The sequence below is a fragment of the Fusarium tjaetaba genome, assembly GCF_013396195.1.
Source record: "Fusarium tjaetaba strain NRRL 66243 chromosome Unknown NRRL66243_c0000033, whole genome shotgun sequence".
Taxonomy (NCBI): Eukaryota; Fungi; Ascomycota; class Sordariomycetes; order Hypocreales; family Nectriaceae; genus Fusarium; species Fusarium tjaetaba.
In genome coordinates this window covers 118,792-132,861 of record NW_023501229.1, presented here as the reverse complement: position 1 = coordinate 132,861, position 14,070 = coordinate 118,792, and the positions used below count along the sequence as shown (strand labels likewise).

General features: G+C 47.5%; 3 protein-coding genes across 3 annotated transcripts; 1 reads left to right on the top strand and 2 right to left on the bottom strand.

Moving 5' to 3' along the window:
- Positions 1-300: 300 nt before the first annotated feature.
- On the bottom strand, positions 301-1,416 carry FTJAE_1837 (uncharacterized protein; the record flags this gene model as incomplete). The annotated part of the gene is made up of 2 exons (XM_037347968.1): positions 301-460; positions 902-1,416. The coding sequence occupies 2 exons, from the start codon at positions 1,414-1,416 to the stop codon at positions 301-303; spliced, it is 675 nt and encodes a 224-aa protein (XP_037211046.1).
- A 2,196-nt stretch (positions 1,417-3,612) lies between these two features.
- On the bottom strand, positions 3,613-6,811 carry FTJAE_1836 (uncharacterized protein; the record flags this gene model as incomplete). Its single annotated transcript, XM_037347967.1, has 10 exons — positions 3,613-3,745; positions 3,802-4,033; positions 4,093-4,177; positions 4,229-4,395; positions 4,584-5,358; positions 5,411-5,465; positions 5,525-5,554; positions 5,608-5,690; positions 5,754-6,335; positions 6,395-6,811. 10 exons carry the CDS (start codon positions 6,809-6,811, stop codon positions 3,613-3,615), a joined length of 2,559 nt encoding a protein of 852 aa, XP_037211045.1.
- A 440-nt stretch (positions 6,812-7,251) lies between these two features.
- Positions 7,252-8,841, top strand: FTJAE_1835 (uncharacterized protein; the record flags this gene model as incomplete). The annotated part of the gene is made up of 1 exon (XM_037347966.1): positions 7,252-8,841. One exon carries the CDS (start codon positions 7,252-7,254, stop codon positions 8,839-8,841), a length of 1,590 nt encoding a protein of 529 aa, XP_037211044.1.
- Between the last annotated feature and the right edge of the window lie 5,229 nt (positions 8,842-14,070).

Genomic DNA, 14,070 nt, shown 5'->3' with positions numbered 1-14,070 from the left:
GGTTCAGAAGGTTAATGGCACTTGAATTGGACAAAAGACTCCTGACATCAAACCAGGCGGGGGTGGTAGAAGTATATACCTAGTCTAAGGTCTTCTAAATCTGTACTGACTTTATACTATGTTATCCTAAGTTATACTAAACTATAGTAAATTATACTAAACTACACTAAGTTAACCAAAGGCAACGGTCTGTGTTCCTTTGGCATTTGTCCTGTGTGTAGTTCAAGTTCCGACCCCGATGGATGATCAGAAGAAGTAGCGATAGGTGCTCGCTGCTTGAGAGACGGTACAGTAAGTGTGCTAATGAGATAGAATGTCGAAGGCATTAGGAGATGCAGTCTCGAAGGCATCGGGAGGTGCAGTGTCGAAGGCATCGGGAGGTGCAGTGTCGAGGGCGTCAGGGGTGGCAGTCTCGAAGGCATCGGGAGATGTAGTGTTGAAGGCATCATACTTTGCAAAGCTACGTTTTCAAAGGGTTTAAATCGATGCTAGGTGAAGTTGTTTTAGGAGTGTGCGTGTGGGAAGCAGTGTGTGTGGGAAGCAGTGCGTATGGTGGAGGGATAAGCCTGCGAGCCTACGGGAGGAAAAAGAACTTGGGATCTCATTTTCAAGGGCACCGAGTCAGGTTAGGAGGGGTCGGCGGATGCCCTCTTCCAGGGTGCCGAGTATCTCTTCCGGCCCAAATGGCCTTTATCAAGATGATGGCCCGGCTTCTAGTTGGCAGATTGGCTCCGTTTCGTCCCGTTTGCTGATTGAGCCACCACTGGTCATTGGATTCGGTAGACCCCTTTCCGGAAAGGGCGCAAGTATTTTGTTAAGTATCACGCTTCTCACTCGCATGCCTCCCCCCCCCTGATCTCGTTTCTCATCCCCCCTTGGCTCGTCCTTGTACAACACGCACTACTTGGCAGTCTTAAAACAACTGCTCCTACCAGCGACGATAGATTGAAAGTCCCCAAAAGAGCCCCTAATTTTGTGAACACTGAGAGACCTGGTCACAGAGCGCATCGCCAAGACCGAGGGAGGTCCACCGAGCTTCGAAAGATCGAAAGTATTACAGGAACTTCCCTGCAAACTAGAATTCCTGCGGTTAAAGTCAGGGCCGCCAAACAGAGGGACTAGAAAGGCCGATAGATTCAGCCAATGTATCGAGAAGCTATCAATAGAAGGATCTAGAGTTTTGATAAGAAGAGGTGGTTGTTCGTCGATAGCATCGAGATGAATTACGGATGAAGTGGTAGTAACATGGGAAGCGATCGTGTCGGTCGCAAGGAAAGATAAGTTTTCCGCCTTCACTCCAGCGGAAGCATATTGTCGGATTGCGCGCGTGAGAAACAGTGAACCAGAGCCTGTGACTGTGTTGCCATCCGTTATTTCATTAACTTGATCACTATTGGTCTCGTTTAACGTGTCCATAACAGCATCAGCGAGTCACGCAGATAAGGGCACGGCCCAAATCATCGGTACTGAAGAAGTCGTCGATATCCTGAAGGCGCATTCTCATCCTCGTCGGAAAATATACAGACGTTGATCAGTTGTTCTGATGGTTAGGAGTTAACGAGATGAAACTATCTGATGGATATTCGGTACTTCCGCCAATCTTAAGGCAGTTGCAGATATCTAATGCATAAGCTGTGTTGTAATGTTCGGGAGGACTGGGCTTGGACTGCGTCACCAGGAGACCGTAATCACATCTGGATTACAATAACGTTCCGTCTTCACGCCGGCCTAGCTGGTGAAGGCAGCACTAGATATGAATGACGGGATCCGCCATCGGGAGTGCGACGAGGAGGCGGAAGCGAAAAGCCGGTGACACATCCAGGAGCGGGTTTATTTCGTAGTCGCGGAGGATGGCACCGAGTCGGGCACAGGATGCCCGCCCGAATCCCAATCTTGTTTTCTGCCTTCATACTTTGTTAAAACAGATCATAGCTCTTTGCATCCACCCGCATGCAGCACCAGTGACCCAAGATACAGGCAGCGGCTTCTCCATTGGATGGCCTGTAAAGAAAGCACCAATGAGAGGCCATAATGGCGTACTCGTTGTAGCCATGTAGTCCCAGGTTTTTAAAAGACAAACCAATCCACTGCCTGAAAGTTTCAATGCCACCATGGTCCACCATGGTTGATCTGCATTCGCGCTCTTTTACCGAGAAGACACGACCTTGTGTATATAGTAAAGGAAGTTTCTAATCGAAAGAAGCGCGAACCAATTCGATAATTGCCTCGCTTCGGACCCATTCCTTTCGCATCCGAGAGAATTTCATTTGGTTATTCTAGTATCTTCTTTTTGTCTTTGGCGGTGACTCTAGTATGGTCTGTCGCGAACGTTCAACCGGCTATATTGAATGGATAATGGAAAGGGTCTAAGGTTAAAGAGCCATTACCTCGCCAACTAGAATCCTTTTGCTTTTTTTTTGACATCCCACACTTATCTTCGTTTCCGTTGACTTCCTTCTGTAGATCATTCCAGCTCCAAACCTGATGTATCTCATGATAGCAAATATGCTCAATGCCTTCCACTGCTCCGGCCCAGAGGTAACAGACAGGTGTTGTTTATCATCTCGGTTCCTGACAGCCGAAGGGTGATCTCCCAGTAAAACCCCTAGATCTCACCTCGTTTGTGACTATGGCATCGTAATTGTCATACGTTGAATGCCTAAAACATTCTCCTAGACACATGTCTTTGTTGCCGCGAATAGGAGGGTCTCGGGATTAATACCCCTTGATCAGAAGGCCCTGAATGATTTACATCCTGGAGTTGAATCAGATGGAGACTATGATCAGTTGGAGAGGAGAGGGGGTTGAAAGGGGGTTTGAGGTTGAGTGAAAGACATGAACGACATCAATAAACACATACGGGCAATATACTCACAGAAATCTCTGTTACTGACAGATTCCCGGAGGTGCTTGCGGGTACGATTTAATTGTTGTTTGCTGATCCGCCTCTGATTAGAGGCAATTGTTCGTCTTCCGTTGAGCAAGTCAGTTTGCAGTTGCGTTCTTCGGTGAGTGAGACGTGACCATTCCACCAAATGGTTGACAGATTGCTCTAGTTCAATGCGATAAATCAGACATTTTCCAGCGGAGAAATTTGCTTCTAGTCTAGTCAAGTCTCTTCTTTTTATAGGCGATAGTGTTTCCTCTCCAGATTCAACTCTCATTCTCATTTAGTGGTTGCGGCATCGACGACCTTCAAACTCGTACTGAGTGGGTTGACATCTATAACTTATTGATTAATCTGAGATAATCGCAAAGGTCACTTCACCAAAGCTGTTCGTTCAAATTGTAGACATCGCCATTGATATGAAGTTCCTTGTCAGACATGCAAAAGATCCAGCTCCATAGGATTGCAGTCGACTTGAAATGCTTGAGATCAGGACCAGAAGACAGATGCGTCCATTCGACTTGAATAGGGCTGTTGCAGAAGCTGTTGTAGCCCAAGATCGCACGGACTGTATATGTAGGAACGGCAGTCACCGGAGAACACGTAAAATATAGAGCGGGGTGGCTTTATTTATTTGACAACGTAAATGGAGATTCTAGACAATCTTGGCACAATTGGCCACATTTACAGCATCGCACCACCGAAGCTCTCCTCGCTACCATTCGCTAAACGATAGTTGTGGGAGGAAGATTGGGGCAAGACTTCTTCAGATGAAAGACGCTCGCCGGGGGGTTCCTGGCGCGTATAGCTTGCCATTGTGCCTCTTCGGGCGAAAACCGCTGAGCGGCATTGTTGGTTCTGATAGTAGGGCTATGGTTAGCATAAATCTTCTTACGAGAAGTAGATCAACTCACCGTCGATTTTGAAATGTCCAGTCCCAACCAACGCGGTAGATCCTGACAGCGGAGTCGAGGACTACGCGATTATACTTGCCCCATTCCTCAGCTAGTGTGACGTCTGGATCATTGGGGCTTTTGTGGACCGTGTACCACTGGTCAAACTTATCCAGCCGGTCGTACACACCCTTATAGCTATCACACCACATGCCCCAGATAGTATCGTTGTTCATGTAAGAGAAAGTAGGGCCTGCGAGGATGAACTTAGTGAGTACCAAGCACTGGTATCAAAGCCGGAATAATGCTCACCTATTTCCTTAACTGTCGCCCACTGCTGGTCGTGCGTCATGTACGGGTAAATGCTTGGTTTGTAAGATTTGGCCAGGGCGAAGACCTAGGATTGTTAGTGCTACAATTTGGAGTCCCAGGATAAAGAGGCGCCTACATTCTCCTTCTTGCGGTTCAATCTCTCTTGCAAGATTGCAAGGCGGTCCTTGTGGAAGACGTTGCCCAACTCCGTCCAGAGTGTGCCGAACAAGGAGTAAGGCTGCCAGGGCCTGGAGGGGTTGAACCACGGGAATTTGGTACCGTCGACAGTCATGATATACTGATCTATCCATGTGCAGTCAACCTTACCCCTTGTCCTTCCTGGGGATGGCTTTTGCCTTCTAATCTTGCCTTTAGTGAGCCACTCAGTAAAGAATTGACCCAGATTCTGGCCCTCATAAACATGCTCCGCTTGAGAAGGCACCAAATGTTAGTAGTTGCGTTGATGTAATGGGATTCAGCAGTCAACTTACTCTGATACGCTGAGGGAATGAAACCGCGGGTGGGGTGATGTGTCTTGTCGCGTGTATCATTACGCCCTATACTCCAGTCTGCACACTCGGCCGAGCTATTTCCCCAGTAGCTGGAAATAGGGTCATAGATACCACCCATGGCCCCGTCCCATACCTTGTTCACGTCCTTGGGGAACTGCGGGTACTTGAATATTGCCGACACCGTTGTTGGGTCGGGGATATGGTACAGATCCTTACAGACCTTGACATGCTTCCAGGCAGAATTGATGTAAGGGGCACGAGAGTGTAAATCGTTCTTGTGATCATAAACCCCCCCATCACCTTCGTGCTCGGCAACGTCGTTGCCACTGGTTCGGTCCCTTTTCACGAGAGAACCTGGCCATGGAGCTTCACTCCAATCTCCCTCCTCGTAGCACTCTTCGCATGGTTCAATATCGCCACGAGGTCCCCACTTGCATTGCATGCAAACACAGCCACAGCATGGGTCAGTCCCAATCGCACCATAACAATAATCGCATCGTCTGCCATCGCAGCTGATGTTACCGGGCATTTCATTGTGGACGCTTCGGCTTGTGAAGAGATAGGCGATGACGGTGCCAAATATATCGAGCGGTCTGAGGCGCGCGGAACCAAAGGCGTCTTTGGGATTGTTTAAGCCTCTCTTATTGAGATTCTTAGTCAATATAGACGAAGACTCGTTTCCAGGTGAAGGCAATTCGAAGCTTGTTCGCTTTGTCTTGGGCGAGTAGTGGCAGGGTTCGTGAAAAGGACGGTACTAGATAATTTCAGTTAACATGGGATGCCAATGTCCGCCGAATGTCACTTACGACGTCATGGTAAAATGTAGCCGATCCATTATTGTTTCTCCAGCTAAGAAGGTCTCTTGTTTATTCGTCAGTGCGGTTCTCAGAAAGCCATTTTCAGTATCAGACTATACTTACTTGCCAACAACATCTTGTTTAAGTAGACTCCTAAGTCTTGTTAGTTCACACTATATAGCGTGTGCGATCAGGAGCATACTTACGAGGCCGAAGATTGAGGGCAGGTTCTGTGGTTCTCAGCTGGTGGGATATCCCATCTAGAAAATGTTTCGCTGGTAACAAGTAACTATAGGAGGTGTAAGCTAGCACCTAGATGGTCTGGAGCCAGAATAATCAACCGGAAACTTACAGATGATTCCTGGGGCTGGAGAACAGGCTGTTGACCCTGTACTTGGGGGTATACCTCAAAGTCCATGATGAGCCCAAAACCGAGGTCATGTCCGATTTCGATGGTGCTGCCTTTCTCGCCTCCGTCTCCATAAACGTAGTTATCTCCATGCACTTGCACCTCGGTTGCCTTATTCTGTTTTGTATAATGTTCTATTTCTTTTGGCAATAGGGGTTCAGGAAGCGATGCTGGAAAGCGGCCCAAGTCAGTCTTGACTCGTGTTCCCAAACGTCCGTTCAAGATCGCCGGGTGGCCAAATACGGTAGATGGGGACTCTTTCATGCGAGATGTGGACAACCAAGTTTGCCGAGAGATGAAGGGAGTGAGAGCCATGAAGCCCCAGAAAGACCCTGCACCGATCCTATGTGTGTTAAATATGTCGTAATATTTCTGGCTCCTGGCAGGGTTGCCTTTTCCGGCCATGCCGATATCGAGACGACCCATTCCGCCAACTCCAAAAGTCAGATCCGTCTCGCCGGTGACTCCAATCCAGCCAGTAGCTTCCTTGACATCAACTCTCGAAGTGCCCCGGTCCCCGGTTGCCTACAGTTCCGTATTAGCAAGATCGTAAGAAAGATAGAAATAACATATGAAATACTCACAATCACTGTAACAGCATATGACATTTTGGCATCGACGTTGCCCTGGATGTAAGCTGCGATGCCTTCACCATACATGTTGCCCCCTATGGGACAGTTCTCGGCAGCTTGCCAAAAGACCGGCGTACTTAGGTTACTCCTGACTGTTATTGGCGAGTAACTAGAATCATGTATGAACCTGTCTCCGTTCCGTAAACCCTTCTTCCAATCTCTGTAGAGATGCGAAAAATATCTGGGCTCGACATCACGCTTCTGAATACTGGGAGAGTCGATAAGACTGTCCCAGTATCCTTTGACGCTCGTCATATCCATTCGTAAGGCTACCTTCGCGTCGGCCCGCCCCTTATGTTTGTTGAAGTCAAAGGAGAACTCGTAGATTGGGGACGTGGGGGTATGTTGCTTGGCCAGGTGGTCTGGCATAGTTTGGTCTTCAGAAAGCTCTAGTGAGATAGCTCGAGCAAACGAATTCGGTGCACACTCCTCACTGTTGCCTAAGACCTCTGTTTTGCGACAGTCATCAAAAGTGTAATTTGGCGAAACGCGGCGTCCATTCACATGCCCCGATAAAGAGATCGTCCTGTAGCTGATTCGTTCTTGAGACTTGTGGCTGAGAGCTTGAATTAACAGACAGAACTTAGTTAGACCCTGATATCCACGTGATGAGTCAGCGCCATGTACAAAACATGAAGGAACCCCCAAAATAGGTTCTGTTGATTTTTCTCCCACTCAAAGTTTTTGTGACATGGTAACATCATCTCACGGGACAACGAAATACCACCCTCTACAAAGTTTCCCCCTTCCCCCCTTGGGCCTCTTCAGCTATCTATCATTTACATCTTGGAAGACTCTCAATTGCAACCATGGGCTTGCCCGACGATGCAAGTCCCTCGCCTGCACTTCAAGGACTGCCAAATGAACTGCTTGCCTCTATCTGCTCTCTACTTTGCAATCTCGACGTCAAGAGCTTACGTCTTACTTGTCGAGCCTTGAGAGACAAGTCGTATCTGCGATTTGACCGCATTTTTATCTCTGCCAATCCACGGAACGTCGAAGTCTTTCTCGCAGTCGCCAACCATGACGTTTTCCGTCATCGCGTGAAAGAGATTATATGGGATGACACCTTGTTGAGGGAAATTCCCATTACGGACGACCGTGGCTCTTGTGGCTATAGCGAGGATGAGAGTGACTCTGATGCCAGTGCCGAGGATGAGAGTGATTCTGATGCCTGTCCTGAGAATGAGGACAAGGAACAGATCTCGAAGGCTTTTGTTCGTCTTTGCAAAGACAGCATCTTTCTTACCGAGGGCAGATTGACGTACAGGGATTGGTACCAGAGCGACAGCGAAGCGCACATTGGCACCCTGAACGAAGTGCAGAATCAGCGTGATAACCTGATGCCCACTCGAGACTCACTGGCGTACTATACAGATCTCTTACATCAGCAAAGTGAGCTGCTGTCATCGAGCGCAGATGAGGAGGCTTTTCGGTATGCCATTCAACGTTTCCCACAGCTCACCAAGGTCACCATTACACCGGCGGCACATGGATTTCTCTTTATGCCACTCTATGAGACGCCAATGGTCCGAGCATTTCCATCTGGGTTTGTATACCCAATTCCTCGTGCCTGGCCACGTGACGACATCCTCCGAGGATGTCCAGAGGATTGTCCTGAAGGATGGGAAAACGACGAAGAGAGGAAACAGTGGCGCGGATTCTGCATGGTTTCAAAGGCTCTAGACGATTTTGCAGACAAGCTTCAAATCTCTGAGTTTGTGGTGGATGGCCACAAGCTCCCCACTGGGATTGACTACACTCTCTTCGACAAGCCAAATCAAGAGTATGATAGCCTGTGCAAGATTGTGGCACGGCCAGGATTCAAACGGCTTGTTCTCTCGCTAACAAATGGGTACCGTGCGTTGAACTTTCCTGGTTCCGAAGATTTGGGTATCTATAAGAACGGCAGGATATCCAATCTTCTGGCAAAAGCGACCGACTTGGAGGAAGTTACCTTGCAGATCAATGATGAATTGAGCTCTTGGACTTGCGACATGGAAGACTTTATATCGCTCTATGATATCTTTCCAGTCGACACTTTCTCGATTGGAAAACTAAGACACTTTGGGCTTTCCGGGTTGTCAGTCAAACAGGATGATCTCATTTCTTTTCTCGGCAAGCTCCCGTTAACACTAAAATCTGTCGAACTCAGCTTTCTCGCCTTGGTCAGGGGTCATGGAACCCACGCTACCATGTTGGCTGATATTCGAGACAAATTAGGGTGGAGGCATCGACCTGTCAATGAAAGGGTCAAGGTCAGCATTTCAATGATGCTCAATGTACGCGCCGAAGGGCGCTACGTGTGCCTCGACAAGGAGGTTCACGAATACGTCTACGGCGATGGCCCAATGCCCTTTATCGCTAGCGAGAGGTGGGAAGTGGCTCACTTTACATAGGGCACCGGCGTTATTTGTGATAAGTTTGATCCTGGCTTTGCGGTACCTTACGAAGATCACCTAATGCGCCGCGAGAGACAGCTCGTTTCTGGTAGTATAGCAGTTTGATAGAAATAAATCCCTGTTTGCCTTTGGCGGTCTATATAAGCTCTGCTTGTAATGTCTTGATGATAGGTCTGATCTCTAAAATCTGTGTTTTTGGTCAGTTATTTACGAGCTAGTCGGAAGAATAGATTGCCGAGTATGATGGTTCAGATTCAAGGTATTTTCCATGCTCCATACGTATTTATTTGTGCCCCTTATATTTATGTATTGGGGCTAATACCTCTATTAAACTCTTATCGCATGACATTCCGTGGAATTACTCGTCATACAGAGAAAACACTCGTAACTTAGATATGTTATTCGCGGATGAGACTTGTAGCTAGGAGCTTAAATCATTTACAGGGAACTTAGTTCTTGGTTTTTTCCCCCGCACTTCGGGAGTCTATAACCCCCCTCCCTACTTAATCACTATTCCCAGAGTCAAATTAGAGGGGCTATAAAACTCAAAAAGGTCCTCTCTACCAGATCCCGATTTCGTCCATGGTTAAAGTTTTCTGTCCACAACTAGCAAGTTAAATGTCCTACCAGAGCGGTAAACACGTCTGCCTCGTATACAGTAAGTCTTATGAAAAAGCCGACTACCTTCGGCGACATGCCCAATCTCACCAAAATTACCGACAATTTCGCTGTTGCCTCTATCTAAAGGGTTTCAATCGCATCGACTTACTTCAGCGGCATAAGTCAGCTCACGTTCGAGCCATGGATAGACTATACGGGTCAAGGCGAATAGATCGTGCTTCATAAGCCTGCATGGCTTGTGTACAAGCGAAAGCGAAATGCAATGACTTGAAGCCTTGTTCACGCTATCATGCGAAGAGTTTAGAATGCCAGCTATCGGATCCCAGTTTTGGCTTGACCTGCATCGAACTGAGGTCTTAAGAGAGACAGAGCAGTTCATTGGAAGTTAGTTAAGAGTTTAGAACCTTGGACTAATAAGAAACACTGACGGGGAATAAGGACTGGGATCAGACTTTGAATGATACTAGTATCAAGTCGCAGTGTGCTGATATTGGAGATGTATGCCCGATCTTATCCATTTTTGAGGACATGGACTTTTTATAGTTTGATTCCGGACTTTTAGATCTTACTATGGGCACACCCAGTGACATGAACAGTTCTGAGGCTACAGTAGCTGTCTATAACCAGACCGGCGAGAATGAAGGTTCTACGCTGACTAACAATGATTCTCCTGGCCCTTCTTTCAGGAGCTGGTCAGAAGTATACCGGCGCTGTGCCTAGACCTCATGGCAACCTTCTAGGTTTCAGCACTCCTTCCATAGCCAGGACGTCATTAACCTAGGCTCAGGCAACAGGAGAGAGAGATCTACTCTACTTATGAAATCCTTGACAGGACAAATGATCAGTAGCAAGCTAGATGATGCATACAGGGATCGCTTGTTGGTGTTGGTGACCGCGATGAAGATATCTTACTTCTCTATATACTCGTTTCTACCCGCCGAGTTACTAAACGACCTCGTGCGATTCTTCTTCATCCAGGAAAGCGCATCTTTCGCACCGAGCATCTATCCAGGCATATTCTTGTGTTATTACGCGCGGCTAGAGTTACTTCTTGGAATTATTGCCGCTAGTGCAGTTATCGTTCCGGAGCGTCGAATCCAGGTGACAGGACTCGTTATGCATGAAATCCTTTGCAGAGCGATAGGATAGCTATACAAGAGTGATAATAGCACCACGAGAGATTTGCAGGCCCTCTAGGCATACTTGAGGGCCCTGGAGGTCAGAGCCTGGAGCGGCCTTAAGCGAAAGACTGAAATTGCGTGCAGCTTTATGCAGCCGGGATATACCATGCTATTCTAAGCGGGAGCTTTCTTTTCACTGACTGAGAAAGAGTTGGTAGGAGATATCAACCATGGGGCTGAAGAGCTTAATGCAGCGTGGAAGGGCTGGGCCGCAAGGGAGTCACTGAAGCGCCTGGCAATTCGGGCCTTTATCCATGACTCTCAGGTATCGATGGCTTATCTCCAGACACTGACGATTAGCTATACCGAGTTGAACATGGCGGTTCCATACCCGCCTAATGTATGGCTTGCAGAGAGTCCCGAAGAATGGAGATATGAGTTCTTGGGCTGCACTAGTAGCTCGCGGCGTCTGCTACTTACCCAGGTTCTGGCTAATATCACAGTCCTCGAAGCGTGCTGTGGGCAGGCTGATCTACACCTTTGTTGCTTTGCCGCTATCCACGCACTTGCTAATCAAGTATGGGACCTTTAATAACAATTCGCGCTACAATTTTCAGCCCCCGAGGCTAAATGACGCTGAATGGATTCATGGTGTATGAGCCGATAACGTAACCTGTACCAAGATCTGATCACTCTTTGTATATACTGTGAGAGGCATGTCACACAGCACGAGATTTAACTGTTACTTGAATACGTTATGATGGCCCTCCATGCTCCTATGGCCTATATACAACGTTTTGCTAGTAGAGATGGAGAAAGCGAGGCGAGGAGAGTAGAGCTGATCGTAAGTGAGTGAAGGCAATCATTAGCTGCTAGAGTTGCAGTATGGCACGCGGGCCAAGTTCTAAGAAGGGCTTGCGAGTTTCCGCCTACAACCCTGCAGAACTTTTATGCTGTGGCGACGTATTATGCTGCTTTTGCGCTTTGGACTTACAGTATACTTAGTAATAGAAGTCTAACGCAGGCTGAGAGTGTAATCTCTAATCACAATAGCTTAACTAATTGCTGTTCTGTAATTCCGGTTATACTAGACAGAAAGGAAAATGACAATATCCGCGCATTCTGCACACTAGGGTATAGAACGCCGGGCCTTAGCCATAGTGTGTAGCTTGGAGTAGCAGAGACTTTCAGTACACTCACAGATGCTGCATTAATTATGCGGTTATTAGCCGATATTCTACACGGTAACCTACTCTCTACAGACTATGCCCCGCCGTTGTTAGTGGGCAGTCTGATTAGCCTGATGGGGGACCTAGGCTCTTTGCTAAGTTACTCTAGTAATGGTAGTAGTTCGCGGACTTCTACTACGGGGTAGTCCACTAATGGAGCCGATAGGTACCTCCACCTTGGCCGGCAACCCAGCCGCCTATACGGAAAGTCGCAGCGCTTCGGGAGTCCGGGGCAATAATAAAGCACGAATGTCAGATTAAGGAAGCCAATGATAGCAATCAGTTGGAGCGAGACCCTACTCATGGCAGATAAAGTGTTGACGAGCAACGGTAGATGAGAAAATATTAATCAAATGTATCAGTCTATGTTAAAAATCTGCTATAGCAATCTCACTATAAACCACATCATTCAAATCCGATCTCTCCAGTTGCGTCGCTGACGATCTTCAATGCTAGCCCATATATATACATCAGGTCCACCGCTTCTTCAGCCACTTTATAACCCCAGTGGTAGTCACTGTATATCTGCGCACTCTTGAACTCAAACTCCTTCGAATCGGTGGCCCTCGGTGCTATTTTCTTTGTGTTCTCTATGACCTTAGTGATGTGTAGGAGGCATAACTCATCGTATATCTTAAGTCAGGATACAACATCCTTACTTAAGGCACCACTCAAGACTATCCCAAGAGCTTCTGCATCCTCGATAGCTTAATAGGCGCCTTAGCCCTGATCTGTGAAATGAATGTTAGTGGTGGCTTATATGAGGGGTAAGATTACAGGGAATAAAGCAGGCATACGTAGACCTATTACATATACTGCATCTCCTACTAGGGCATAATAATCCTTGACTAATGTAGGCAGTGGCACGCGCTGGCGCAGCTGCTAGACTCCCGCACTAGAAGCCATTGACAGGGCAGCGACTATGGAGGGATGAAAGTCCTTAAACTTTTCCACTATGTCTTACACCTCGACTTCACTACTCCACTGAAGCCGTCATTTGCTATTGTCTAGGTAAATGTACACAAAGTTTATCCAGTCCTAGCTCGAGCAAGGATATACAATGATTCTTCTATTAGGACCAATCACCATAAGCACTTTTGCACTCTCAGTCAGGACCTGAGTCTGCGGGTTCTTCCTCAGCTCCTCTGTGCAGATCATGTAACGATATGCAGACAGGCCTTCAGGTGTTGTCTCGAGCTTGCCAAACACTGAATTTCCACTCGCAGACCGAATCCCATCCGCACCGATAATCAAGTCAGCCTTGTAGGACTCCCCGGACTTAAGGAATACTAAACCCGTTTTTAAGTCGACTCTTTCGACGTGGGCGCCTGTCATTAAGCGAGGTATCGTGCCTAAGCCATCTTCGGAGAGAGCAGCACGTTTGAGTTCGGCGTGGATGTCCTTGCGAGAGAAATACCACTATAGCTCGCCGTACTTCTTGGTAACTGCACTGATTGGCCATTCTAGGAGGACTGAGAGGTCCTTTTAATGGAGTTCCTGGAACTTTGAGGCATTAGTAGATTAAACGGTAACTTAGCGGAAGGGCTAGACTTTATTCTAACCTTTTCAGCCTTAACGTAATGGGCGAGATCCTTATCGAAACCTGCGCGTAAGAAGCTTCTTCTAAGAAGCCTGGTCGCATTAATGGAGAGGGTAATGGCGGCACCCAGCTCCTTGTTGGATAATGAAGACTCAAGGACCAGAACGTTGTGTTCTTTATGTAGGAGTAGTGCTGCTGCGAAACCAGCGATCCCTCCTCTACAGATAATAATCTTGAGTGGAGCAGGCTTCTCGTTCTCGATTTGTTTGTCTATGGTCTGACTTACAAGTACCCTGACTGATGCCCTGATTTGTGTGTATGTGTGTACTGAATACCTGGTCTTGGTGCGATTGTGAGATCCTAATATAGGGCCTTCAGTCTTCCTCTAAATACCCAAATCCGTACTGTGAGCACCATGGTATATCACATGGACATCCGCCATGTCCGGCCACTTACAGAGCCCCCACCTATCCGATCTTTGTGGGGGTGTCCACCTCCCCTCACTTCCGTGCCGGTCCGGAAGTGAGGGGGATGCACCGAATTCCTATCTAGTTCCCGGAGTATAGTGGGGAGTGAATGAATGATCAAGATGACCATGGCCACTTTTGTAGAGCACTAATAAAATAATTTCAAATGTCATTTAAGAGTTGACCTCTCACACAATTCAAGTCTGCTATATCCGCCTTCCAGAAATTCTCCCAAATTATCTTGAACA